The 26968-nt window shown below is 43.9% G+C and overlaps 1 protein-coding gene across 1 annotated transcript; it reads left to right on the top strand.

Moving 5' to 3' along the window:
* Positions 1-13545: 13545 nt before the first annotated feature.
* Positions 13546-26666, top strand: accs (1-aminocyclopropane-1-carboxylate synthase homolog (Arabidopsis)(non-functional)). The gene is made up of 15 exons (XM_036535366.1): positions 13546-14712; positions 16250-16845; positions 16993-17052; positions 18385-18455; positions 20099-20168; positions 20290-20356; positions 20772-20869; positions 21304-21381; positions 21746-21846; positions 22888-22977; positions 23110-23155; positions 23255-23396; positions 23517-23659; positions 24049-24202; positions 25235-26666. The coding sequence occupies exons 1-15, from the start codon at positions 14037-14039 to the stop codon at positions 25648-25650; spliced, it is 2808 nt and encodes a 935-aa protein (XP_036391259.1). The 5' UTR covers positions 13546-14036; the 3' UTR covers positions 25651-26666.
* The last annotated feature ends 302 nt before the right edge of the window (positions 26667-26968 follow it).

Below are 26968 nucleotides of genomic sequence, written 5' to 3'. Positions count from 1 at the left end.
TAAAGCTGCTTAGCAAAGTGTAGCATATAATATGTGACGCTGTGATGATGATTTCTTCAGATATTCCTTGTTCTTCTTTTTTTCTTCTTTTTGCTGTGTAACACCCCATGAATCTTGATTGAGGTACTTAAAAAAGGGGGTGTGGGGGTCTCTGTTTCCTTCTGAAAAATACCAGATGCAAGGAAATAGAGAAATGTTTCAGATTGACTTATCACAATGTGCCTGTTTAGACAGTGTCTGAACTCTTCTCAGAATCATTAGGTTCTTTAAGGCCCTTCTCCAGGGAGTCTGGTTGCAGGTTGGGTATAAAAAAGGAAACTAGCCCTATGAAATGTATTTTTCAAAAATGGCCAAGGTGTTTTTTTCAAACTTGAAGAGAAGGGTGTGTCCATGTTGACTGAATACTGGGTATTTAGGCTGGTCTGATGGTGGGAACACAGATGTGCACAAATCTTGTATACAGCTGTGACTTCCTTGGCAGTGTGTGTGGTACTGTAGGAGAAAGAACTCCACTTTCATATTTTTGTATCGCAGGTGAATGGAACAATGTGTGCTCTTGTTATGGTTCTGCTATTTATTTAACTGATTCATTTGGTTTTTTTTAATATAATGGGATTAGAAATGTCTTCTTTTCATTGACATGTCACATGTTGATTAAAAAAACAAAAACAAAAACTTTATATTGTTTTTATTTTCCTTTAAGAGATTTGTAAAGTTGTTTCTTATTTACTGTAATAAATATTTGCATATATATGTATGTTTGTTTGTCCTTGTGTTTTTTTGTGTTTTTGTTTTCTGAATAATGTTTTCTGAATAATGTGTCATGGATATACACCACACAAACATGTACCATTGACCTCAATCCCTGACCAATCAGAGCAGCTTCTTTCACATCAATAAATTCCAGTGTCATGTTTAAAATGTTGAGTTTGGGTCAGACACTTCTCTTTGGAAGAGGATCTCATCTGAGTATTTGGAAAATGTGAGACAGGTAGGACCTGAACTAAGGTGACAGGCTGAATCAGGAACCTGCCTGGCTGTGGTGAAAGCAGGCTAAAAATAGTGATTTAGATTTCAGGCCTACCTTCTAATTGCACAAGAGGGTGCACAACACTTTGACTGTAGGCATTACTGGCTAGACAAACACCCTTGGTGTTTACTGTAGTTTTTTTGGTGGAAGGGGTGGGGTAGATGGGCCCTCTCTATGTTACCTTATTCCACCATAACCCCCCCCCCACACTGTACCAAGCACAAATGACACATGGGCATGCATGGAATGAGAAGAAATGCAGAGGACATTTGAACCTTTCAGGAGTTGGCCGTTGCATCCTGCAGTGTACCATCTCCCTGTGGACTCCAGCTGTCAGTTTCACTCTTGCCCCTGTGTCCCCAGCTACGTGCCAGCAGTGTCAGAGCATGGATAAACACCCGTGAGCCTGTGCCTTGTCCTCTGCGTGCGCTGCAGAAAATCAGCATGGAACAGGCCAGCCGGATGGTGACAGATACATCTCCCCCCGGCGGGGGGCCACCGTTCTGTCCCAACCCCCAAACCACTGCTGCAATCACGTTTTAATTGTGCAATAGGCCATGCATTCCCTTTCCCTCCCTTTTTCTCTCTCTCCCAACTCTCCTTGTGCAGCCTAATTTTGATTCTTGTTGCCATGACGACCAAGGTGCTACTAAAATGTAATGTTCTTAAATCTTTGCAAAGTAAGCTGCATTTTCCTTCCACTCCGACCCCCCCCAACTTCCTAGCCTCGAATCCTCACACAAAGCAGCCTTGTCACTGCACCATGTCTGCTATTCTCCCTGTTTTCACCCTCTTATGGCCTCCACAATGTGTGCTCATTACTTCTGCTATGTACACGTTGTAGATCAGAGCTGTTGTTCATATAATTTCCTCTGTTGCAATAACCCCCCTCTCCACTCACATACATGTGGGAAGTTGTCTGCTCTATGTTTCGTTTTGTCTTCCTGTCCTTTAGCTTAATTTTGCTCCATGTGGGGTTGTTGTCTCTGTAATGGCTGCCTCTTCTCTGAGTTTGCAACTGTGCTTTTTAAAAATAATATCCACATAAATAAATAATGTCTTGGGCTTTATATGTGCTCTTTTCTCTTTTTGAGATTATTTCTCCATCTTTCCCTCTTTTCTTCCTGCTCCATCTCTTTGCCTCAATTTCTCCTCTCTTGCTCTTTCCCAGAGTAAATAGACACTAAGGGAAAGTTGAGGAAGTAGCCCAGTCTGGTGCCCTAAGAGCCTAATCATGTTGCAGCTGAAGCCATTTTGTTGCTGGCTGCTGCGGAGAAAAACAGTGATGTCTGTCATGCACTGCTGTTAGCACTGAAAGCCCTTTATAAACATCTGATTAAAAAATGCCAAATCAGTCATGTGTGAGGGAACCCTTCTCACAGTGGTCTCTCCGAACATTTGAAGCCTCTGGCCCCCTTGCTGACAAGTAATTGAGGTGATACACCTCTCCTCTTGTCTTGTGTTTTTTTGGCCCAGGGAACAGAGCAGAGAAGCTGGGGAGGGGGTAATGGATGTCAGAAGCTGGCCAAAGCATAAATGTAGGCTGTTGCCATGGTATCTTGTATTACTGCTATATTGTATTGAGAACTATGAATTTATGTTACATTTCCTTATGATTTAGTTATATGTAAAATTATTTTTGGCAAGGGATGGCAAGGATGTTGGCCCAACTTGAGTTCATTGCCCAGTGTCAGGAAGCACGTTGATGCAAATTCTAAAATACTAGGCATGATCCAATTGGAATGTGCTTGAAGCTACAACCTTCTGATCCGGAAACAAAACCATAATCTGTAAGGATTTAAATGTTGGGAGATGAAGAGAACAGGGTGATATGATAGCTGACAGGAAATAAGACTATGATCTTGTATGTTGATGTTACACATCCAACTGTGAGCTTTGAGTGGCATTTCTGGAACACCTTGACAAGACTGTGGTACTGTGTTGCTTCTTACTCCAGCAGAGAAGTTCTGGTCCCCTGTTTAAATTTCTGAACCAAGGAATTCCGCCGATGGAACCACGTGATGGTAGAACTCTTGAATGGAACTATTCAGACTCCTCCACTTTGGTGTTTTCCTCTGTGGTGTCTGCTGGGATGGTGATGGCAGGATGTAATTCCACCACACTAAACATGTCTTTGTGGTCCATAATGAGGAGGACAGATTAAACACAATGAACATCAATATTGTGATATTCCTCAACAGTCTGAAGCATTGCAACGGGTTCCATACTTTCTCCTTTTTTTCTGCACTGGTACAGTAGTAGAGAAGTTTAAAAGAGAATTAATAAGAGAAACTTTAATGAGATGAACCCAGACACTGCCCCCAGCTGTCACAGCAAGATCACAGTGCCTCGGAGATGACAGGTGGGCCTGGATGTCCTCCAGTCTGCAAGGAGCAGAGCAAGTAGACAATTACCCCTTTGCCACCAAGGCATTTTGAGGGCCGGTTCAGAGCCGGTGCCTAATCTTGAACCAGTTTGTCACGTTTCTACAGCCAAAGCGCGGCTCTTAGCCAGAAACACTGGTTTGAGAGCAGTACCAACACTTTGCTGATCTAGAACCAAGAACCGCTTACATCAAGGGCTGGGGGCGGGATTATCGTGACCAACAAGACCAACTAAAACTTTGTGACTGCCGTTTTTTAAAAAAAAAAAAAAACAGAGCTAGTGTAGCGTCTAGTCTGCCTAAGAAGAAGAAGAAGAAGAAAAAACAGTTTTATTTTTCAAATGTTTCACCTTGTTGCCAGCCAGCTGTGCATTTCTTAGCTGTTTAGCGAGCTACTAATGTCACGAACATAACATTGATGGCTAGCTAGCTGGCTAGTTGTTGGTCAGCTAACATTACCCAAGCAAGCATAGCTACTAATTTCTCACATCAATGTTACGTTCAACGTTCAACGTAATGTTAGCTGACCAACCGCTAGTTAGCCAGCTACTGTAACCTTGGTAACAGTAGCTAACGTTAGCATGCTACTTTCTAACATTGCCATTGACTCACTACCAATGTCACTTAACATTTGGCTTCACAAAAGGCTAACATTGTATAAAGTGTAGTGGACAAGTTTGTTTTTTAAAGCACTGTTCTCTTGTTTTTGTTGTTGTTTGTTCCTGCTAGTGGAGACGTATACAGACGTATACAGTGACATGATGAAGTGGCTCTATGGTGGCTCTCTATCCAGTGGAAAAGCAAACCGGTTCTTAGAAGGTTCGCAAGTTGAACCAACTCTGAACCAGCGCTAGCACCAGCCCAGAACTAGCACCTAATTCGCGTTAGTGGAAAGGGGGTAATAGCACCTATTTTGTTATGTTGTTACCTAGAGTAGTCTGGGGCCATCTGTGTGTGTGTGTATGTGTGTGTGTGTGAGAGGGAGAGAGAGAGAAAGGGGGCAGAGAGACTGTAGAAAAGGGCCACATTCCTTAGTCCTTGTTTGTGCGCACCACCCCCACCTCTCACAGACACTTTGTTTACAATTCACTTGAAACCTGCCAAAACCGCTCCTGCTGCTCCCCTTATCAGCAGGACCCCCGCAGGTAACCCGAGGCACAGGCACACCCCCAAGGATGGCCCCCAGGTCAATATTTGCCCTCTGACCTGTCCGTATCCTTTGGCCACCAATAAGAACCTCAACAGGGCCAAGGATAGGGACAATATAAGTAATGGTGACCACCCCCACCTCAGTTCTGCACCAATACCTGTGGGTGAATCACTGGGGAGACCAAACTCTTGGGGACAGAGTATTGTGTTATCATTGTGTGTGTCTGTGCCTAAGAAACCACACACAAACAACACACACACACACTCACAACACACAACGAAATACAACCAAACACTCTGTAAGGTGGATCCACACATACCACACATACTCCACGAAAATCCTCAATAAAATTCTGAACCCAGAACAGCAACATTAGTCTGAACCTAGTTCACGGGTGAAACTGCCCCCTCAGTTTCAGTGGTCCTTCGAGCTAGATCGCGCTTTCAGGGACACTCATTAAAAGAAAGGTCTGAAGGTAAATCAAAGAAAAACAATTGAACTATTCATGGCCACATTGTGCCACAGTGGACTGGCATGGGGTCACGACGTCCATCATATCCACATGAGCTCGTCCAAGTGCATTGCCACAGCAGTCATGATTAAGTGGCACTCCAGTCGTTTGCTCTTTGGTGGGGTATTCACAGATAGACAGACGGACGGACAGATCATGTGAACAAGAGGACATGTAGCAGTGTCGGTTCACTCCAGCAAGCTTAGGGGGACAGGCCTTTTCATAGCATTCAAAAAAAAAAAAACTCCATTTGTGTCAAACACAACTGGGACATAGTGTTTTTATGCACTTGTGTGGGAGGTATTCATTAATGCATTTTCCCCCATTGAATTTCCAATAAGCATTTCTACTCAGGTTTACAAAAATGGGCCAAATGCGGTCATTGTGTGTCAGATCTCATGTACAATTTTGGCAAATTAGCAGCACTAGAGAGCAGATAGGAATGATGCTTCAAAACTGCAGAGAAAGCTTTGATGAAACTTTTGCAAAGAAAAGGGAGAGGGGTTTATATGGAAAAGGAACAGTTGCAGTTTTGGATCCTGGAGCTTGTGTAGTGAGTGCACAGTCTATTTCCTGCCCCTGTTTGTTTATGGTGTTCACTTTCCCTCACTCCACCCCCCTTCGGCCGAAGACTGTGGGAGGCGGGATGTTGACAAGACTTTATGGGAAACTTTTGGCCTGCGTTCCGGTAAGCCCCTGAGACGGCTGTTTGCTCGGAAACTTTGCGGCTCTAATGGTTTGTGCTCTGAACTAGGGGTCAGGGGGAGGATCAATGCTCATCCACAGACCCCCTCCCTGGATGAGAGGCACATTTTTTTTCTAGGGAGGGTTGTTGGTTTCTGGAGAAAGGAAGTGACCTCAAATGATAGGTCAATGTCAACACAGGCTGCTGAAACCAAAAACTTATTCCTTTAGCACCCTTCATTAAACTGGACATGTTTGCATACCCTCTGGGCTTGCAGTTATACCCTACCTGTGCTCTCTTTGACAATGTATAACAGCCTCTTTAAGTGTTGAGAATACTGGAAGCTACAGAAGTTCAGATCAAACAACTGATCAGTTGAGTAAATGTAGGGAGTCAGGAGCCAAAAATGCTAACGTGGCCCCTGGGACCCAGCTCAGGTTCTCCCAATAGATCCACCCGCCACAGAACCAGGACACAGGTACAAAAGCTTTATTATAAGTAAAGAAAAACAATTCATGCAGGGACAGCTCACGCTCTGCGGACCCCTCTCCTAACCTTCTTCCCCCCCCTACTCTATGGCGGCCCTTCCCTCATCCCGCTCTCTCCCTGCACTGGCCCGGCACCCAGCACGAGATTACCCTCCCCACATACAGCACAGCAATATTAGACACCCCACTCTCTAACCCCGTGCACGCGCGCACACACGTGACCCCACGGACTCGCTTCCAGCGCCGGCCCTGGGACAGAACAAGGCCCCTCTTGGCTGCCCAAGGGGGGGGGGGGTACCAACTGCCAGGGAGGAGTGGGTCCTCACACACACGGAAAAAAGGGTAGGACACAACCCGCCATGCCGGGCCTCGCTTGCGTCCCAAAATTAAAAAAAAAAAAAAAAAAAAAAAAAAAAGAAGGATTGAGTGCTGCTGATGCCCTCGGTCCAGACCGCTCCCTCCCGACGGTTTGCCACTCATCCTTCTCACGCAGCTCCGGAGCAAGCGTTATGGCCGCGCTGGGGGAAAAGGAACACAGTGGCACGAATCACCCACTCCGCTACGCTGGGCAGACTGCAATCAGGATCGCACACACACAAGTGGCAACACCGCCAGTCACGTTCCTTACTGCACAGGGGCACCGCCCCGATTCACCTCCTGCCCAGCCTGGGGTGCCGCCGCTCCAGCCTCGCTTCTCTTCTCCCGCCGGCTTCCGCTGCTTTGCCTGCCCCGGGCGTCACTCCTGGAAGCGGTCCAGATCTGCAGCTATCCGCCGTCACTCACTCCTCACTCCCACACCTATTAAAAGAGATCCCCTCCCGGGATCTCTCTCCACAGCCCAACACAAAAAAAAAAAAAAAAAAAAAAAAAAAAAAATTAAAAATATACTCAAAGCAAAAGGAAAACCCGGCCGATAACGACAACCGAAATCAAAACCGAAAATAACCAAACGCAACGAAAACTATACCAAACCAAACTCAAAAAAACCCGTAAAACCTGCGGTGTAGAGCGTTTTTTCCCGAGCCGTCCGTTCCCCCGGCTGCCTGAATTGTCCTGCCTTTATACTTGCGCTCCGCTCATCAAGACAATCCATAACAGCCGCGGACCCCACCGGCGTGGCAACCATTCAGCAACCCCTTATTCTTAAAAACTACCCATCAAAAAACAGCCTGAGCACACAGACAAATTAACTCAGTCAGCTTCCAGTCACTCCCGAATTTAACTTCTGTTGATTGGACAGACGGGGCCAATTAAGCAGGTGCTAGTACAAAATACAAAGAGAAACAGACAATTGCAAATTGTTAAGATGAAATTGATCGGCATGAGCATCAATTATTGAAAGAGGAACAACTATACAGATCCTTAAAATATTTAATTCATAAACAATTTCACAATTAACTAATTAGGGGAAGGTAAAGACTCTGCTTTGTACTCACTATTTATCTTTGACTCTCCTGTGCAGATACTAAAACTACACCAAGGGTGCTACTGAATGTGTTTGTAATTACCACCATCAGATCAAGGCTTTTGAAACATTTCTGTTAAATCCAGCAATGCCTGGAAGCAGATTAAAGTTGTTTTTTTGAAGAGGGCAATATACCACTGCAGCTTGCTGGTGTCATTATGTTTCTGGAGTGCCACAGTCAGCCATAACTTCTCTGATTTGTTGACCTATGATGCATTGCTTGGCTGCTGTGGAAAATCTTTACCACCCAGAATCCTGGACTATGTCACTCTATGAGTGTTTCTTGGTCATTCTGAGAGGATGTGCACATGTGCATGCATATGTGCACATGTATGTGTGTGTGTGTGTGTGTGTATGTGTATGAAGAGTGAACATAAAGAGTTTACTTTTGCACTCCTCTCTTTTAACAGGGGATGTGCAAATATGAGGGTTGCATTAACACACAGCCAAAAAAGTGTGAAAAACTTTGCTCATAAATAAAGCCCGATGGAGTGCAGTCATGTGACATTGCAGAGCTTTGACATTTGTACACACTGCTCAGTATGTTTCCCCAAATTGAAGCAAAACATTTCACTCCATCAGTCCTTGTCAGCTGGTCTGAGTTTAAAAAAAAGTAAAACAGGAGCTTGGATAAAGAACATTTTCCATATAAGGGAGGGGGAGAGAGAGAAATACAGGTCCATTGACCTCATTCTTCACTCTGCATATCAGAGCTGACCACCAGTTTCATAAGACTCTCTCAGATTAAAAAAAAAAAGAATTTGTCTTCACCTTCTGCTTCCTCTCTATGCTGGTGACAGCTGAATAAGGTTATGACGCAGACACAGTGTGAAGGAGGAGGTAGGAAAGCTGGGCCAAACAGCATCAAGCATGTGCTTTGGCTCACCCAGCCTTGGCAGTTGCTCTTGTGCTTGTATTGTTTCAGGACTGATGTACTTTACTACAGAACATCACTTATCCTGCATGACCTTTGAACTGAAGTGAAACCTTCCATGGTACCACAGGGAAATAAAAGTAATATAAAGAGCCTGGTTGGACTTCACCAAGTGTTTGCAAATTGGTCTTGTATGCTTGAAATGTTCATATTAACTCTTTAAAGAGTGTATATTTTCAAATACTTTAGAGTTTCTCCAATGACTAAGTTCAAATTCTTAGGCACATATGTAACTTTGCAGTCACATTCCCACAGCAGTCAAGACAGTGAAGTTTCGAGAAGGGTCTGGCTGCAGGCTCCACTGGTGGGACATGTCCTACCAGTGGAGGTGGCAGGCAGTGGAAGTGAAAGTGACGTAATGTGATGTGTTTTTTTCCGTGTTTGTCATTGGTCAGTCATGTTCTGAGGCTTGAGGCTCTCGGTTTGCGTTGTAATAGCCGATATTTTCAATGTTTTTAATTAGAGATGAAAAGGAACCTAATTGTGCTTAATTTCTGTTGATAGCCTGACTAGTTGCTGTATATTGCATGTAGTTGCTGGCTAGACAGGAAGAATAGTCTTCAATATTTTTATCGGTTAATTTAAGGAAAAGGAGCATAGTCTCTAGCCAGTAGCCTAGCAATGTTGTTTTCCTTATGCATTTGTAAGGTCGTGTTGTTGCATTATTAGTGTGCTTGCAATGCGAAGCAGTGCAAGCAAACTATTGTTATCCGGTAGTTTTCTTCTTCTTCTTCTTCTTCTTCTTCTCCTTCTTATTCCACCAAATTTTGTACCGTTTCTCCTCCCAGTTTTTGAGATATCGATCCCAAACCAACTGTAACCCGTCCGGTCTGACCCTGATCGGTGTGCTTGTATATAGCTAAGCCGTACCCGCACTCGTTCTCTGGTTTTTGTTGTTTTTTCATCCCTTCTCGGTCACCTTTCAGCCTACGGTCACAGTACCTCACATGCTGGCTCAGGTCATGCCACCCAACACTCATTGAAACCCATTCTGACCTGCACTCATCTTTTTGTCGTTCACTCATCCCTCCATCCTCCCATTCTCTTCAGTTCATTTTTCAAAGTCTTTCCACTCGGTCACCATTTGACCAATAACCACGGGACCTGAAATGCTGCTTTGGGTCATGTGACCCAATACTCACCAAAGGTGGGTGTGTCCCTAGCAACCATATTGTTTACCTTAGCAACCACCTAGCAAACACGTAGTAACACCCTAGCAACCGCCTAGCAACACCCTAGCAACCACCTAGCAACCACTTAGCAACACTTTGGGAACCACCCAACAACACCCTAGCAATGCCCAGCAATCATATTGTTTACCCTAGCAACCACTTAGCAACACCCTGGCAACCGCCCAGCAATGCCCCAGCAATGCACCAGTGACCATATTGTTTACCCTAGCAAAAACCTAGCAACCAAGTTGCAACACCTTGGCAATATACCTTAATAAACATCTAGCAACACACTAGCAACCACCTAGCAACACCCTAGCAACCACCTTATATACCTTAGCAACCACCGAGTAACACCCTGGCAACCACCTAGATACAGCCTAGCAACCATCCAACAACAACCTAGAAACCGCATAGCAACATCCTAGCAACCCCCTAGCAACACCCTAGCAACCATCTAGCAACAGCCTAGAAACCACTTAGCCACATCCTAGCGATCGTCTCATATATGTTACCATGTTTTCACTGCTGGGTTGCAAGCACACTCTGCATTTTTCTAGCTATTATTGTCATCACTATTGTGCTTACAACTCCTTTCATTTTAAAACATCATCCGCTAACAAGCTGACTAACTACGTGCTTTTGTTAAGGTGACGCTTTGTATATGGTGTCCCCCCAACATTGTTGACGCTATTGAAATGTTGGATCTATATTGAAACAAAAAAACTTAAACAAACAAACAGAATAACTAGTCATGTTCAAGTTGACAAAAGATAACAAGTCTATGGTTGTCAATCATTTCCTCAATGAAAGTGTTGAGGTCGGTCCTATCTATGGTAGCTCATGTCACTCTTAGCCCTCTGACCTATCAATGCAAGATGTCCCTTTGATCCTAAGACAATAGGAATGGAGTCAACTTGAAGATGACTAGTTATTCTGTTTGTTTGTTTTAAGTTTTTTTTGTTTCAATTTGTTTAACAGAGTTTCATGTTTAATCCCTTGTGTTCTCAAAATGTCACATATATTCTCGTTATTTGTGTTATTAATAGTAGTGGTATTACCAATGCTGCATTACAGCAACTTTCACAAAACTTTCTATTGATGTGAATCTTGAGTCTGTAATTGTTGAATAGAGTTGATAACAAATCAACAAATAATGTAATAGTATTTATGCACTGTATCAGCTGTATCAAACATTTGTCATTCAACACATTTCACAATGTAAATGTCACAGAACAGAGTTTATCCAGAAAAGGGGGAAACATTTAAATCTTTAAAACCTAATTTTAATCAAAATGTATTACTAATCAAGATTACTTTTACTAATGACCGACATTTTATTAGCATGGACAATTGGTGAAAACATGTCAGTAATCTGTCACTCAAACACAAGCATGCAGATAATTAGCTTGTTGGCGAAATATTTGGGAAAACACAGCAACAACAATGACATTGTAAAGTTGCATTTCCCAGTCAGTGCCGCTGCAATTTAATAAAGCCACTTTCTGCTCATGGTTTTTGAAAACGCTGGTTTATGAGACTACAATTCCAGTACAGACCGACATTTCAATAGCATCAACAATGTTGGGGGGGGGGGAGACATCATATACAAAGCATCACTTTAACAAAAGCACACAGTTAGTTGGCCTGTTAGCTGATGATGTTTTAAAATGAAAGGCGTTGTAAGCACAACAGTGATGACAATAATAATAATGCAACAGCCAACAACATGACCTTACAAATGCATAAGGCAAGCAACATTGCTAGGCTACCATAGAGACTATGCTCCTTTTCCCCAAATTAACCAATAAAAGCATTGGAGACTATCTGTCATGTCTAGCCAGCAACTACATGAGACATGACATGGCTAGTCAGGCTATCAATAGAAATTAAGCACAATTACTCTTCTTCCGCGATTACAAACATTGAAAATATTTGGCTATTACAAGGCAAACCGAGAGTCTCAAGCCTCAGAACACAACTGACCAATGAAAAACATGGAAAAAAAACATGTCACGTTACGTCACTTTCACTTCCACTGACTGCCACCTCCACTGATAGGACATGTCCCACCAGTGGAGCCTGCAGCCAGACTCTGTTGGGGGGAAGTTTCAGGTCATCTTCCTTTGGAGACTGCATGTAGTCTCCTCTACATAAATAGAGCATACAAACCATGCCTTTTCTTGTATATTATTTGTACATTAGTACTTTGACCCTAGTTATTGAATGTTTTGATTATTGTAGCACTTATTCTGTATGGCACAGGTTCAATATAGCCTCTTGTTCTCTGTGTGTGCAGCTGGTCATGTGGCCTTATCATATTCATTTACATACATTTACTTTGCTAGTTGGTCCAGACAAGAATATCAACCAAATGACAAAATGTGATTAATTATACAGTAAACTACAAACGTTGCTTCAAACAACCGCCCTTTCTTCCCTCCTAAGTCAGCTGTGTCCAAGAAGACTCTTGGAATGTCTCTCTGTAGACCATGGATCTGATAAAAAAGCGAAGAGGAAGAGCTGAGAACACACAGTAATATTATGCTTATCTTTTGGGCTCAAAACCTCATGAGCAACACATAGCCCTAATTTGGTCATGTTTGCCAAAGAAACTGCAGATGGCTGAAATCCACAAAGCTGAATCAAAGTTGTTACAAGGTGAAGAGTTGTTTGTCTCAAAAAGTCAGTTACGTAATTCTGAACCCAAATAAATGCTCTGATTTGTCATTTTAGATGGGAATGGGCTGGAAGCAGAGGGCTCTGCAAATAGTTCTTTGTGGAGAGGCCAGTCCAGCAGTAAGCACTCTGTTTATTTCTGTCTAATTTATTCCCTGCAATCAGACTTGGCAGAGACATGAGTCTCCGGCTGTTTTGGCCCTGGTCAAATATTCAGATTCCCTTCAACAACACTGGAACAGGACACTTTTGGGGCGGGGGATGGGCAGTGGGAGACAGTGGGAGAAATATTTGTCTGCACATTTGCGATTTGTCTTCTATATGACAGTGAGCTAAGAATTGATTGTCAGACCCTGGGATGGCAAAATGGGATGTGGGATGAGTTTATGTTACTTTTTTGTTCTGTGAGATGAAAGGGACTGTCAGGTGAACTGGCTAAAGATGGCTAAAACATGATGTGCTGCTCAGTTCAAATCATGCTCAGAGCAATGCCTGCTAGGTGATCACTTGTGACAATCAAAACCTGTCATTAATCATGTTAACCTGTTAAAACCATGTTAAACCATGTTAAACTATTGGTTTGCATTTAACACTGGATTTATATTTTTATTTTTATCTGGTTTTAAATGAATCCAAACAATATTAGAGGAGGAATCCAGTTGAAAAAAAAAACACTGTCATTGAACAGTGGGGCCAGTTGCAAAAAATGACAACAATTTACAGTCATTTACAATGTTGACGTCTATATCAGATTAGAAACTTTGCCCTGGAAATCAAGGGCAGAAAACGTTGCCGGCTTAGTATGCAATGACCCACTGAATACACAAGAGGGCGCAGATGAGCAACAATTTCAAGTCTGTCTCACTTGCTCACGCGCTTGCTTGCTTTGCTTGTGCTTTTCCGCCAGCTCGCAGTGACTGACACGGACCAAAGTTATCCCGGAATAAGGACAGCACGCATGTGCCGTCAACCCGGATGTAGATTTTTTGGCAGTTCTTCCCCCATTTTATTTCCCAAACCAAAATAATAAAAATGTCTCTCAGTAGAAGACAGGCGCCGTTCTTGTCCTGGTAGGATCTGATCTGAACTGGTCTAGTCCGGGGCTGGGAGTAGCTGAGCTTCATAACCGTGCCATCGCACCGTCTACACACAGCTGTCATTCAGACAGCAAGTCTGTTGTGTGGGGTTTGTTGTGTTCGCATTTTGGCACGGGTTATAAAACCTCGGTAATGTTTTCGTTCTGTGGCAGGCTGGCTTTCACGCAAAGATTCAGCTAGATAGCTGTCAGGCTTGCTAGTGTAAATTATTTCTCACACCAACATAGCTATTCAGCTAATTTAGGGGAAAATGAATACTTATTACGTTAACAAAATTGATTGATTCCTTGCAAATAAATAGCTAGTTAACTAATGACCTTAAGTGATTGTTCAATTAGCCCATTTATGAGTTAAAAACGCTGAGTAGCGAGCCATTATCTGATCGGGAGTCTACAGTTCGGCACGTTTCTGCAATTAGCCATATAGCTAGCCAAGTCCAAAAATGGACTTTCGTGGTAAAAAGTACGAACGGGGCAGCAACTGGTCGGACCCGGAGGTCATAGAGCTGCTACAGCTCTGGGCAGATGAATCTGTCCAAATTGAGCTGGAGAGTTGTCTTAGAAATCAGCACGTTTTCAATCGGATTGCTGAGGTTTTGCGGGAGAAGGGAATCCTCCGCACCGGAGACCAATGTCGGGAGAAAATTAAGAAAATGAAACTGGAATACCGGCGCATCAAGGACAATCAAAAGACCGTGCGAGGGGGGCGGACATGGAAGTTTTATGAAGTCATGGACCAAGTCCTGACTAATCGGCCGTCCACATCGTACTCCTCCATGGGGGGTACTGTCGTAGCCCATCAAATCCTTCAAGGCGCCACTAGTTCAGATGGATACCACCTGCACAACACGACAGGACCCGCTGTCGGAACCTCTGCTTCGGGTGCCCTGGTGTTCGGACATCCTCCCAAGCCTGTTGATCTGCTGCAGATCAAACGCGAGGACGTGGACTCTAATGACGGTCTGCTTAACTCCGACCCGCCGCCACCAGAGCTGTTATATCAGATGAGCTCTGTAGACGAGCCAGACGCCGACAGTAAATCTCTCGGGCTCGACCAAGAAGACTCTGTAGAGATGGGGCGTGGAGAAGCAGTAGCAAATTCTGGGTTCTCCCCCTCAGGTAAAATGTAGGCTACATTAATCAGCTAATTGTTCTATTGGGTGTATAACCCGCCTGACTAGCACTTTTTGAGTTGTATTGATAAGGTCACAATATAATATGTTGTTATAGTGAGTAATCGCGCGAGTAAATTGTTTCGGCATATATCCATGCAGAACTGACTATGGTTGCGCCTTTGCGCGGTGATCTGTCGTGGACCTGCGTACAGTTAAGGTTGCTTGTTGATCTTTGATCATTTTCTGAATATCTGTAACATTATTTACCTTACACAAGCGAGTCAGGTTAGGTTAGTTAATTTTGTACTATGTTTTACAGACACTGTATTCTTTAGAGAAGTTTCTGTTCCACACCATAAAACCAGATAGACTCGATGATGAATGATTGCATCTGCTGAAGTGAGCGCGCTGCGGCTTCGAGTGAGTTACGGAAATACAGAAATTATATGGGACCGTAATAAAGTCTAATCCAGGAGCAGTATTTGAGCACAGCGGTAACATGTTTAGGAGTGACCTGGACAGCCATGGTCCAAATGTATACGTGCTCACGTACCTACGCTAGTGTTGACACTAAGCAGCTGTTGTAAACAGTGGCGGCGGGTGAGCTGGAAACAGGGGAAGCCCGAACACTACCTTTAAATCTATCATTACTTTACAGGGGAAGCCCGAACACTACCTTTAAATCTACCATCTACCAAAGGAGATGGGCTTCCCCTGTTTCCAGCTCACCCGCGGTCACTGGTTATAAAACTAATCGAGGTGATTTGCTTTTCGAGGTGGACTTCCATGTGATGGTGACTGTCGTCTGAACGCTTTCTAAGAAAAAAAAATCTTTACAGAATATTTTTGAAGAAGGAAGGAAACAGTATTCTGACCACAGAATGTAGAACTATATAAATTAGAACTGTTAGTCAGTACTGCAATATTTATTCAGTGCTGTTATGTATTGTATTGTCTCTACTTAATTTTTCAAATGCACCTTTTTAATAGGTGAATATAATATAAAACACATCAAAACATAACAGCTTTTACATTGGGTACTGAATGGCACTGTCACTACTGTCTGACATGATAGTAGAATCTATCACATGATAATTACATACTACTTACCATGGTATCTCAGGTGTCCACAGGTATCTCACACAGATAGTAAAATGTCACTTTCTGCACCACCCTGGGTTCACATGTAGACACACACGTCCTGGTGTCTGTGCCACTGTGGCATTATGGGATCGATCTTCCTTGCTGTGAGAGCTGATGACATTTACCTGTCCATCTGTGTTGGACTGTAATGATTTGAAGAATGTTTGAAGAGACTTTATAAACACCATAGCAGGTTTAGCTCCAGTGTGCTACGACTGACTCACATAAACCAATCAGATGGTTTTGCTCTTCATGGAAGACCACAATAGTTCCAAACAGTGAGTCATGGACAAGACATGATTGCACCTGAGAAATTTGGGGGTGGAGTCTTGTTCCTTTGTCATTGAATGGATGGTGACCCTCCAATAACCTTTGCTGTCTCTTTCCTCTTCCTCTAGGTTTCAGTGATCAGAACATGGCCAGCTCCTCTGGGACTGGGGGGTCGACAGCCGCAGCCCCCACAGGAGGCAGCGGGGAGGTGGGTGAGGGACATGAGGGGAATGGCCAGAAGACACCTGGCTTCATACAGCAGCGGAAGCGTCGGAAAGCAGGGCGTGGGGGCGGGGGTGAGGGACGCGGCAGGGCGGCAGTGGATGAGGTGCTGGTGCGGTTCCTGAGCTGGCAGCACGCAGCTGAGGAGCGGTTCCTCTCCCTGGAGGAGGCACGGCTGGAGCGGGAGGTGGAGGCTGAGCAGCGCTGGGAGCGGAGGGCGGAGCAGGACCGTCAGCATGAGCTCCGCCTCTTCACTGTCTTTGCTAGTGCCCTTGCAGGGATGAGACCTGGCACTGCTCCCAACCCACCAGCGCCGCCCGTCCACGCTCAAGATCCAGCCCAGCCCCAACACATGGACACACCCACCTGTGGCTCTGAAAGACCCCAGATCAGCACCAGCCTGTCATCTCGTGGGAGGCGGATCAGGCAGCACAAGGGCATCCTCCAGGAGGGCTTCAACCTGTACCATGCAGACAAGCACGACATCAACAGAAACCCCAATGTAAGTCACTGCCACTCAGCCCCCCTCTCACCCTACAACTTTCTATTCAGAGACTAAAAGCACCCTTACAAAGAAATTCTGGAGCTGGTAGCTCAACAGACAGAACTCCTGGAGCTAACTGTTTTTCTTTCCTGTGTGTTTTTTTAGGGGATCATCAATCTTGGAACCAGTGAGAACAAGCTTTCATATGACCTTCTTTCTAAACGGGTGTGTAAAGGGTGATGGTCATGTCTTGTTGTGAAAACCCTGTTATTGAAAAAAAACCTTTATTATAATATGTGTCTGAAAGTGGACATAACCCTCTTACAATTGCCTTTAGGATTTGCACTGCAAAACAAGGTCATTCTTGCTTTATAGAGTTTCATGTATATGATATAAATCACCTGCTATTTTTCTGCTTTAAAAGTTATGTCTTTAAAAGAAAAGATGAAGGTTGCATTTATTCACACCCCTCTAACTGGCACTCCACTCCTCCACTCTCTGGAGGGAGATTTCTGACCGTTAGTCATGGCGGAATTGCTCCAGATTCTTCAGATATTTTGGTTTTCCTTGGTGAACTGCTTTGTTGAATTTTTGTTTGGATTGATATGTGCTGATGATCATTTGAAAACATAACTTTTGCACTCAATTAACTGGTTCTTTAGGTTCTTTAGATTTAGATGAATACATTGGGTTATTGCCATGATGGAATGCCCATTTTCAGCCAACTTTGAGTGTCTTGGCAGAAGGAACAAAGTTATTGGCCAAAATGTCCTCATACTTGTTAGAGTTCATAACCCCCTTAACAAGGGTTCCAAGACCTATAGATACAAAATAACCCCAAAGCATAACCCCCCAGCTATATTTCACAGTGGGCATGGATTCTTTTCTCAGCATGGCTAGGATCATTGCGTTGCAAGTAACAAGCCTCTTTTGAAGGCAAGCCAAACAGGGAATTTGAATTTGCCAGAACATATCTGAATGATAATTGGAAACATGTTTCATGGTCAGATGAAGTGGGAAAATTGCACAATATGGACATGCTTATTAGCTGTATGTTCAGAATGAAAAGTTGAAGTTATGTGTACCTTCCTGGGTGATTTAATATTGTCCTATTTTTAGATTGTTAGATAATTATATAATTATAATTATTTGTCTAGTTGGACAGATGCAAGAAAACAATTAACCTGTTTTGCTTGTTAACATTAGTTATTTTAACAACTGGCACAACCAAACAAACCCTTAATTGCAGCCAGAACTCTTTCTGTCAAGGAATTTCGTCTTTCATCTTTCTTGCGTCATATTGAAAATGACAAAAGTCACTGCGCAAAAGTCTGGTGTTCAGTATAATAATGGCTGAAATTCTTAGGCCTGAAAGGATCGGGAGTATTTCTTTTTTGACCTGTATCATCGTGACCTGTAAATTCACAGAACAGACACTGAGCTCTTCTGGTGTAAGATATCAGGATAAACACTGAGCTCTACTGTAAGATCTGAGAATAAACACTGAGTTGTTCCCTTTGTCTGACTGATGGAGACTCTCTCCTTTTCTCCTCCCAGCTCACCCAGATGGACATGCTCCATGTGGACCCTGCCCTCCTGGAATACCCTGACTGGAAGGGACATGCCTTGTAGGAAACTGCCTGTTACATGACCAAAACTTATGCATATGTGCCCCACTGTGTAAAAGTCAGAGAAGTCTTCAGGAGTTACAATCCACAGAGAGATTTTTGTATTGATAAGAGGATTGCAGCCAAATTGATATTTTCATTGAGTAAAATGGCTGCATCACTTGATTTTCGACGCGGTCAAAGTGGCATGGTTGGTACCCCGTAGACCCAGGTTTGAGGCCGGGTGGGGGTGACTACTCTCGCCCTTCGCTACAAGTGGTGTCAGCAGTGGGATGGCTTGCCGTGAGGCCATCGGTGGAATGCCCAGTGTGTGAAATGTATGAGGGACCCCCAGGTTCAGTTGACCCCGGTGTGTGAGGGACCCCAGAGATGGGTGAAGCACAGTGTGAGGGACCCCAGAGATGGGTGAAACACTGCTGAGTGGGGCACCCTGGGATGGGAGAAGTTCAGCAAGAGAATGCGTGAGGGACGCCATGGTGAATACAGTTGTAGCGAAGGGCGAGAGCAGTCACCCCCACCCGGCCTCAAACCCGCGTCTACGGGGTACCAGCCATGCGACTTTGACCGCGACGCCAAAGAGCCAGGCTCGTTGGTATGGCAGTCAGAGCGCATACTCAACTGTAGTGACGGCACTCCGTCACACTGCCCTCCCCTTCGGGAAGCGCGCCCGTGCGCTTCACGCGCCATGGCGTCCCTCACGCTAAGAGGCACTTTCAAAATGTTTGCAGCAGCTCTTCTCTCTTGTAATCTGTCTGCGACATTACTGGCTGCACAAATCATCGATCTTCTGCTTTTGTGCAATGTTCCCTTTCAGTATTTGAAAGAATTCTGTGCAACCCTTATTCTGTTATCACAGTGCAGCCACCACGCAGATCTTATTGACTCAGCAGTAACGTACTGTTCAAATTGAGCTGCTGGAGACAAAAAATGTCTGTTTAATTTTCAGTGCACACTACCCATTTGGAATCAAACAAGCGAGTCCTGGTTTATTTTTGCTGATCATTTTTTATGCTTCATGGTTTTACTTAGAATTTTGAGACCTACAGGGTTATTGTCATTTCAAGGATTACATGCCCCCTGACAAAATTGGAGCACTTTTAGTGTTTGTTTGATCTTGCACTGTAGATGGTACATGGTACACTCCCTGACCTGTTTGGAGAGGAAAACTCATGTGGAACAATGAGGGAACAACTTACAAAACTACTGAAGCGCCCTTTTTGTGTTACGTTTTCAAGTTTCTGAATGTTTTTATGGTTGTAGAGCTTTATGAGGTCTGTTTCTCTGTATGTTGATCCGCTCACACCTTTTTTTTTTTTTTTCCAAACCTATGGCACTTTTGTAGGGAGATGCAATACTATAATAGTCTCTCAGGTTTCAGTAATGAGTGACCAAGGTTTTCAAATGAATACACTTTATGAAATGTTTCCTTAGGTACCACAGTGCTGTGAGTTTAATTGATGCTGAAACGCTGGGAATGTTTTAGTTTTTATGCAATTGGGAGCAAGCTCTCCTCTGTGTGTCCTGGCTTACTTTCTGCAGTGGTTGTTTGTTTTGTGAACAAAATCCCTGACCACAGGTGAGACCTTGGGTGAGGCTCTGACCCTGCTGGGGAAAAAAAACTGTGCTTATGTCGCCCCCTGCAGCCTCAGAGAGGAAGTTGCTAGTTTCCTGTCTCACTATTGCAAGTCCCCCAACCCGCTGAAAGCCAAGAATGTGAGTACCATACGCCAGGTTCAATCTTCTGTGACACAAGCCTAGTGTCACTGGAGACTGCAGAAGGATCATGTTTAACTGAGACATGCCTATTAAGGCTGGCACTTTCTGTGTGATGCAGGTCGTGGTGATGAATGGCTGTGGGTCACTTTTCTCAGCCATTGCTGCAGTGATCTGTGACCCCGATGGTAAGAGTATGCTTAATTACCTTTGCTAATCAGCAGCCTTTGTGGGTTATACTGAACTTTCTATATAGAATGGCATTTTCACACTTGCTGAAGGGCAAAATGTAGACAGAGACCACATAAGGGTGATGTGATCTGAGCTTTGGTGACTCCATGCTCCATGGTGCTGTCCATGAGATGATGTAGCCTCTGCTTATTCTGAAACCCAGACCTGTTGGTGAAGTACATACTTTTATGTTGCTTACATTCCATTTAAATCAATTATTTACTGAAGCTGTTTAGGTAAAATACCATGCTGATGACAGCAGACTGGATTTTAAAACTGCCTCTGATGGCCTCTAATTATAATCCCAGGGCTCCATTCACTACTTCATATTTTTTGTGTGTGTGTGTGTGTGTGTGTGTGTGTGTGATTCAGATGCAATTCTTATTCCAACCCCATTCTATGGGGTGATCAAGGAGGATGTGGAGTTTTACAGTGGAGTGAAGCTGGTCCATGCACACCTAGACTGTCAGGTAGGAACTGGAAGCTCTCTGGTGCTTGTGCTGTAATGATTTTCGGTCAGTCCCTTAATTGTAAATTGTTAATTACCAATTGTGTCAATGTAAGAAATGAACTGGAGCTAGTTTGGATTTGCCATGACACAGGTTAGGACTTCCACTGCACTTCATCTTTAACGCCAACTTAGTAATTTAAACAAGTATGTATGTTACTTAACTCCACAACATTATGACAAAAGTTTAAAGGAGGTACAAAGCGTTTGAAATGTTGGCCATGTGTCATCCACAGCAACAACACTATTGCACAGTTTTTTTCTGTGCCATTTGTCTGTTGTGCATTATCACTCTGGTGCTCTGTACTTTGACATTCTGTATTCCACTTGCGTTCCATTGACGGACTTTGCGGTGTCACCTGGACTCTGTGTGTGCGGTGTGCTCCGTGTGCCCAGCCCAGTGAGGGTGATGACCAGCCCTTTCATTTGACTGTGGAGAAACTGGAGAAGTCTCTACAGCAGGCCAAGGCTGAGGTACATACATACACATCTACACACTCCCATGTACTCAAAAGACTACCGTACTTGGATTTACAAAAATGCCGCTAGCATATTACAGTTTCCTCAATGAACTCTTTTATGAATTAATCACAGCATTTTCTTAGGAAAGTTTCATTGGTTTTTTTATTGATTGATTATTTTAAATCCAACATTTTGCTGAATGTGTCAAGTAAGGTGTACATTGTACAATATGTTTACAACACATTTTGATGCACATAAGAAACATACAAGCGTGTGTTTCTGAAATCATGTCAGAACTGAAGATCTGATTAACTAAAGTATGGAAACCATTCGCTTTTCTTTTTTCACCAAAACTGTACCTTGTGGCCCCGCCCAGGGTGTGAGGGTCAGGGCGGTCATCCTGGTCAACCCTCACAATCCATTAGGAGACATCTACCCTGCTGAGGAGATGACTGCCTTCCTGGAGTTCGCCAAGCAGTGAGTCAGAGTGGTGTTTCTATGTGATGCTTGAGCCAGATCAAAATCTCTGCTCCTTGACCAATGTATTGATGTGCGGAACTGTAAAAAGCGTGATACCCATGGAGGATGCTTTTTGAAGCATTTCTCACTCTTCTGTTATTATTCTGTTTTTGCACATTAGTTGGCAGTGTGGAGTAGTGATATAGGAAATTGATTCATTTCCCATCCCAACAGGGGTGCTGTAGTTGTCTGCATGAGCGAGCTCCTTAATGTTGAAAGGTTTTGTAAATATCCACCTATATAAATGGCTAATGTGTGAGAAAGGGAGCTTTGAAAGTAACCTGAGGTAGGTATGTCTATCAAGCAAATGAAATGGCTATTTAATCGGAAAACACCCTTCGTCTTGCCCATTACAGGAGAAAATGTAACCGTGAGACCATCTTGCAGTGCTGTAGTTAAACATTATCACACAAAAGGTGTGAAAATGTAAACATGCAGGAGAAAACCCATGGGGGGGAGGCAGGAATTGTACCTCAAGAGATACCGGACATCTAATGTAAGAAGCCATGGTAATTGAATTATGTTTGAGACATTCTTATCTCGTCACCTTAAAACAGTGTCTAAACACAGGCTAATGCCACATGCTCCCTCAAATGATCCCGGCCTTCCGAAATAGTCCACTCTCAAGTGCCTGATAGCAGAGTCTGCTGCTTAAAGCAGCAATAACCATTATTGTTCTGTTAAACTTCTCTAGCTGAAAGAGAGTTGTAACCAATATTACTTTGCCACAGTCTTGCTCATTGTGAGGACTGAAATGTGCAGTGCAGTGGAGCTTCTGGACCCCCTTGTCTCACTCTGTCTCATGCTGCCCTCTCCCTCTGTCCTCTCTCTCCTCTTTCTCTACCTCTCATTTCCTCTTCTCTGCTCTTCTCTGCCTCTTGTGTCTCTTTTTCCTTCTCTCTTTCCTCCATTTTCCCTCTCCTGTTTTTGCTCTTTCTCTTTCTTTCTTCTTTCTCTCATCCTCCTTTTTTATCTCCTCTCTCTGTCTCTCTTGCACAGGCATGAGCTGCATGCTATTGTAGACGAGGTGTACATGCTGACAGTGTTTGATGAGTCGGCGGTGTTCCGCAGCGTCCTCAGCTTCAGCAGGCAAGCCCACCCCCTGCCAATACCTCTGCCTCCCCCTCCTTTTCTGCCACCGCCACCTCCACCACCTCCCATCGTGATTGGAATGAGTATTCATGTGACTGTTGCTATGGTAACATCTGGGCGTGTTGACAGGTTGCCGGATCCCCAGCGGACACATGTGCTGTGGGGCATCAGTAAGGTAAGTGTGACTGTTTGTGTGTGATTTGCACACTGTGTGTTTATGCAGACCAGCCCACATGCTGTCCACACCCTTGCTCCTCTCCTCTCCTCCCTCCAGGACTTTGCAGCGGCAGGGCTGCGCCTGGGCACTGTCTACTCTGAAAATCAAGACTTTGTAGCTGCACTGGACCAACTGGGCAACTTCCACGGCATTTCCGGCACCACCCAACACCAGGTGGCGTGCCTGCTCCGAGACAGGGGTATGGCCTGGGTAGCAGCAACTGGAAAGCTCTACACTGCGTTTATACAGTGTGCGATTAAAAAAATAATACTTGGTTCCTGGTTCTATCGATAAAAATTCTCTTGTTTCACCCTATCAGACTGGATCAGCAGGAAGTTTTTGCCCCAAAACCGGGCCAGGCTGCAGGCTGCTCACCGTTACGTCACCGTTGAGTTGCAGAGCCTGGGCATTCCCTACCTGCACCGGTCTGCGGGCTTCTTTGTCTGGGCGGACTTCAGGAAGGTGATGGCCCTAACCTGGGGAGAGTGGGGGAGAGGTGGGAGCTTCTGGAAGGCAAGGGTGAAGGTGATGGAGCTTTAGTCTACAGGAAGCTGCAGGGAGGGCCAGAGATTTTAGGGTGACAAGACAGCTGTTCAGTACCGTTCTTTGCCCATACAGTTCAGTAATGTGTCAAACTGTGAAACTGTTGCTGTCCCCACAAGGTGAGTTTAACCACTTCTGGAAATATCCATAGCATTTTACAATGCTAGCTGTGAACACAAAGTGTCATCAAAGCTATTGTGCTTGTAGGCTGTAACTGGAGTGTGTTCATGGTGGCTCTTTGCCGCTGCGGGTGTCACATACCCAGTATAGCCATGCTCTGTGGTGATGTGTGTCGATCTGCGTGGCAGGTCCTACGGGAACCAAGTTTCCAGGAAGAGCATGCCCTGTGGAGGTGCTTCCTGAAACACAAGGTTCTGCTGAGCTGTGGCCAGGCCTTCTCCTGCACCACACCTGGGTGGTTTCGTGTTGTCTTCACTGACCATGAGCAACGCCTGAAACTCGGTCAGTGCAACTGCTGCCGTCGCCTGTATACCTCTGTTCGTCTGCAGCCCTGCCTCCTCAACTAGTCCCTCTTAACCCCTGTCTCTCATTTTATAACTCCTGTCTGTCCTTCTCTCTGTCTTTATTCACTTGTTTTTTACTTTTTTTGTCATTCACTGTCCTTCATTTACAAATGAACTGGTGTCCCTCTACTACACAGCTCAGCTTTTCAGCGAGGATAATGGGTAATTTTTGTGTGTCAATGATTTGTAAATAGATTTGTGTAATTTTTAGGAAGTAAGGGTCTGACCACCCCGTACTTGTCGAATTCATGATGAAGTGCAGCTGTGTCTTGACTTTACAGCCAAGTTTTCCTGTAACATCAACTCACTATTGCCAAGCTGTTTGCACTCAGGCTATACATCATCTTTGCTATATATATTTCACTGTTGACAGGTATTTTGTTACAGAATAGTGTCATTTTATGGTCTTTTACAACTCAGGTTTGCTGTATGCTTTTGTGTGTGCCTCAAAGGATGATGTAATTTTGTTCTTTCTGTGATATAATTCAGTTAACTGAAACTTCCTGTGGTGAGAATCTGCTGTCCTCAGGTGGCTTTGTGTTAGTGGGAGTGTAGTGAATTTTGGGACAAATGTGTTGAGGAGACTGATTGGATTGTACTTTACTTTAAAACCCTAAAATTTTCACCAAGCCATGTGCGCTTTCACATTCAGCTAGAGGAAGGTACTTAAGTTTATTTTCAGTCCCAGGTATGTGTTGTATACCCGCTCTTTCAGTGTGTAATATCTGAGCGTGATATGTGAGTCTGGTTCCCTGGTGTTCTTTTAAAATGATCACTTTTGTTTTCTTCATATTCCCCACCTGGAGCAATGTCTGACAGTATTTCTCAGGTAGAGCCAGTTCAGTGGGCAACAACAGAACCTACCATTAAGATGGTCACCTACATTAAGATGGAAATTTAGACATGGCTCCCAGTGTGAGTGGGATTTGTTACTGGTACGTCAGCTGTTGTGTTCCCGTACTCCATTTAGGCATGCAGAGAATCCAGAAGGCCTTGGAGGAGCTAGGGCAGGTGCTCAAACGGGTGGACCCAGAGCACATCAATATGGTGAGGGAAGACACAGACATGATGGAGAACGGAGACAGCTGGGCAGATAAAACCAGAGATGTAAAGGACCCAGTCAAAACCAAACAGCCTGATGAAAATGGGGGCCAAGACAGCCCTGGCCTGGATTCGACCTCTTTGAGTGGTGAGGATTTCATCATGGTGGACTACCAAACATCTAAACCCACAACGGGCTGGAACCTGGACTCTCTGATTGGTGCTCTGCGGCAACAAATCCGCTCCTCTGATTGGCTGGAGAAGAACACTCCAGAACTGATGGCAGGGGAGGATCCGGAGTGCTTTGAAGTGTTCAAAGATCTGCTGCAACGAGCCAGGAAATAGAATGTGAATTAATTATCCAGGAGGTCTTCAATGCAGAGAAATGCCATTTCTTTGGTTGTGTTCTGATTTCAGGTTCCTGATTCAGAAACACAAGGGTGTAAGATCAGCCTTTGAATCAGCAGCACCTTAATTTCATTTTTGCCTTTATAGCTTAAGAAATACTTTATATTTGTTGTATTGTCATTTATTTTTGTTAATTGTAACGGATCAAGCACAACGTGATCTCAGTTGAGGTTGAAGGTTGAGGGTATTCCACAACACCAGCTATTTTACTTTTAAATGTGTATTGACCTCAAAGAGCAAGTTAAGCTGAGTTTCAGAAATCCAAAACTCTTCCGATGAAAGCCTCTTCCAGATATGACCTGATCAAAATGAAAGAATTAGCTGTTAACGTTTCAGTATTGATGGCCTTACTGCTAGAATTATTGCTGGGCCAACTGCATGGTCATTAACTCATGATATGGAGTGTGACAACCTTCAGTTGTTCAGAACTAATTTTCATATAGAATACATCTTGCTTTTATGGGCTGTATTTGTTTCAGCAGGCTTTGGAATCCACTTCCTCCTTGTGAATAAATTCTTCCTTAACAACAAAAGGGAGCCCCACTACAACAGGTATTTGTTACCATTATTTATCATAAGGGGGCCTGTTTGAGTATCACAGAATAAGATGAACATAATGTGTACTTCCAGCATAACTGTACTTTGCCTTAAAATGTCATGTCAAAAATATGCATCTCTTTTGTATTACCTTTTGTAATTTTCTTGATTTACTATCATGGGTCACCATGGAGTACATGTAAAATGTATGTAGCTTGCTTAACTGCCCCCATGCCCTGTAAGTAGTCCAGTCAGAGAACTTATGATACTGTTATCCTCTTTTTCATTTACATTTGGATTGACTATGTATTCTTCGTTGTATAAAATGTCTTCTCTCTTTTCGGTTGAAGAAAATGACTTAGTATATAAAGGCTTAATATATTTAAGATGGAAAATAAAGATGTGCTACACCCTTAGACCCACTGTGGACTTCTGCTCCATTTCTTACAGGAGTGAAAAGAATGAAAATGACAGAGTCAAAATGTTACAACTTTTTACTGCAGCACGTGTCTGCAGTTTAGCTCGTCTGGGTACTGATAAATGTCATTATGAAAGAAATGCAGCAGAATCTTAACTCACTAGAACCACCACTTGTTGTCATCTAAGAAGATCCAAAACTGAATTTAGCACTTTTGGATTGTTTTGGCATCATATGTGTAGTTTAGTTTTGGGTGGGTGAAATAACAGGATTTTTAGTGGGGGGTTTCTGTTAAGTCAA

The sequence above is a fragment of the Megalops cyprinoides genome, chromosome 8 (assembly GCF_013368585.1).
Source record: "Megalops cyprinoides isolate fMegCyp1 chromosome 8, fMegCyp1.pri, whole genome shotgun sequence".
NCBI classification, from domain to species: Eukaryota; Metazoa; Chordata; class Actinopteri; order Elopiformes; family Megalopidae; genus Megalops; species Megalops cyprinoides.
The sequence above is the reverse complement of the archived record's forward strand: the minus strand, read 5'-3'. Positions and strand labels throughout refer to the sequence as shown.

Excerpts from the sequence above, each read along its gene's own strand:
- accs (XM_036535366.1), top strand. The coding sequence starts at position 14,037 with ATGGACTTTCGTGGTAAAAAGTACGAACGGGGCAGCAACTGGTCGGAC. Across the intron at positions 20,357-20,771 it reads AGTGATCTGTGACCCCGATG|ATGCAATTCTTATTCCAACC; the intron begins GTAAGAGTATGC and ends TGTGTGATTCAG. Across the intron at positions 24,203-25,234 it reads TGAGCAACGCCTGAAACTCG|GCATGCAGAGAATCCAGAAG; the intron begins GTCAGTGCAACT and ends TACTCCATTTAG.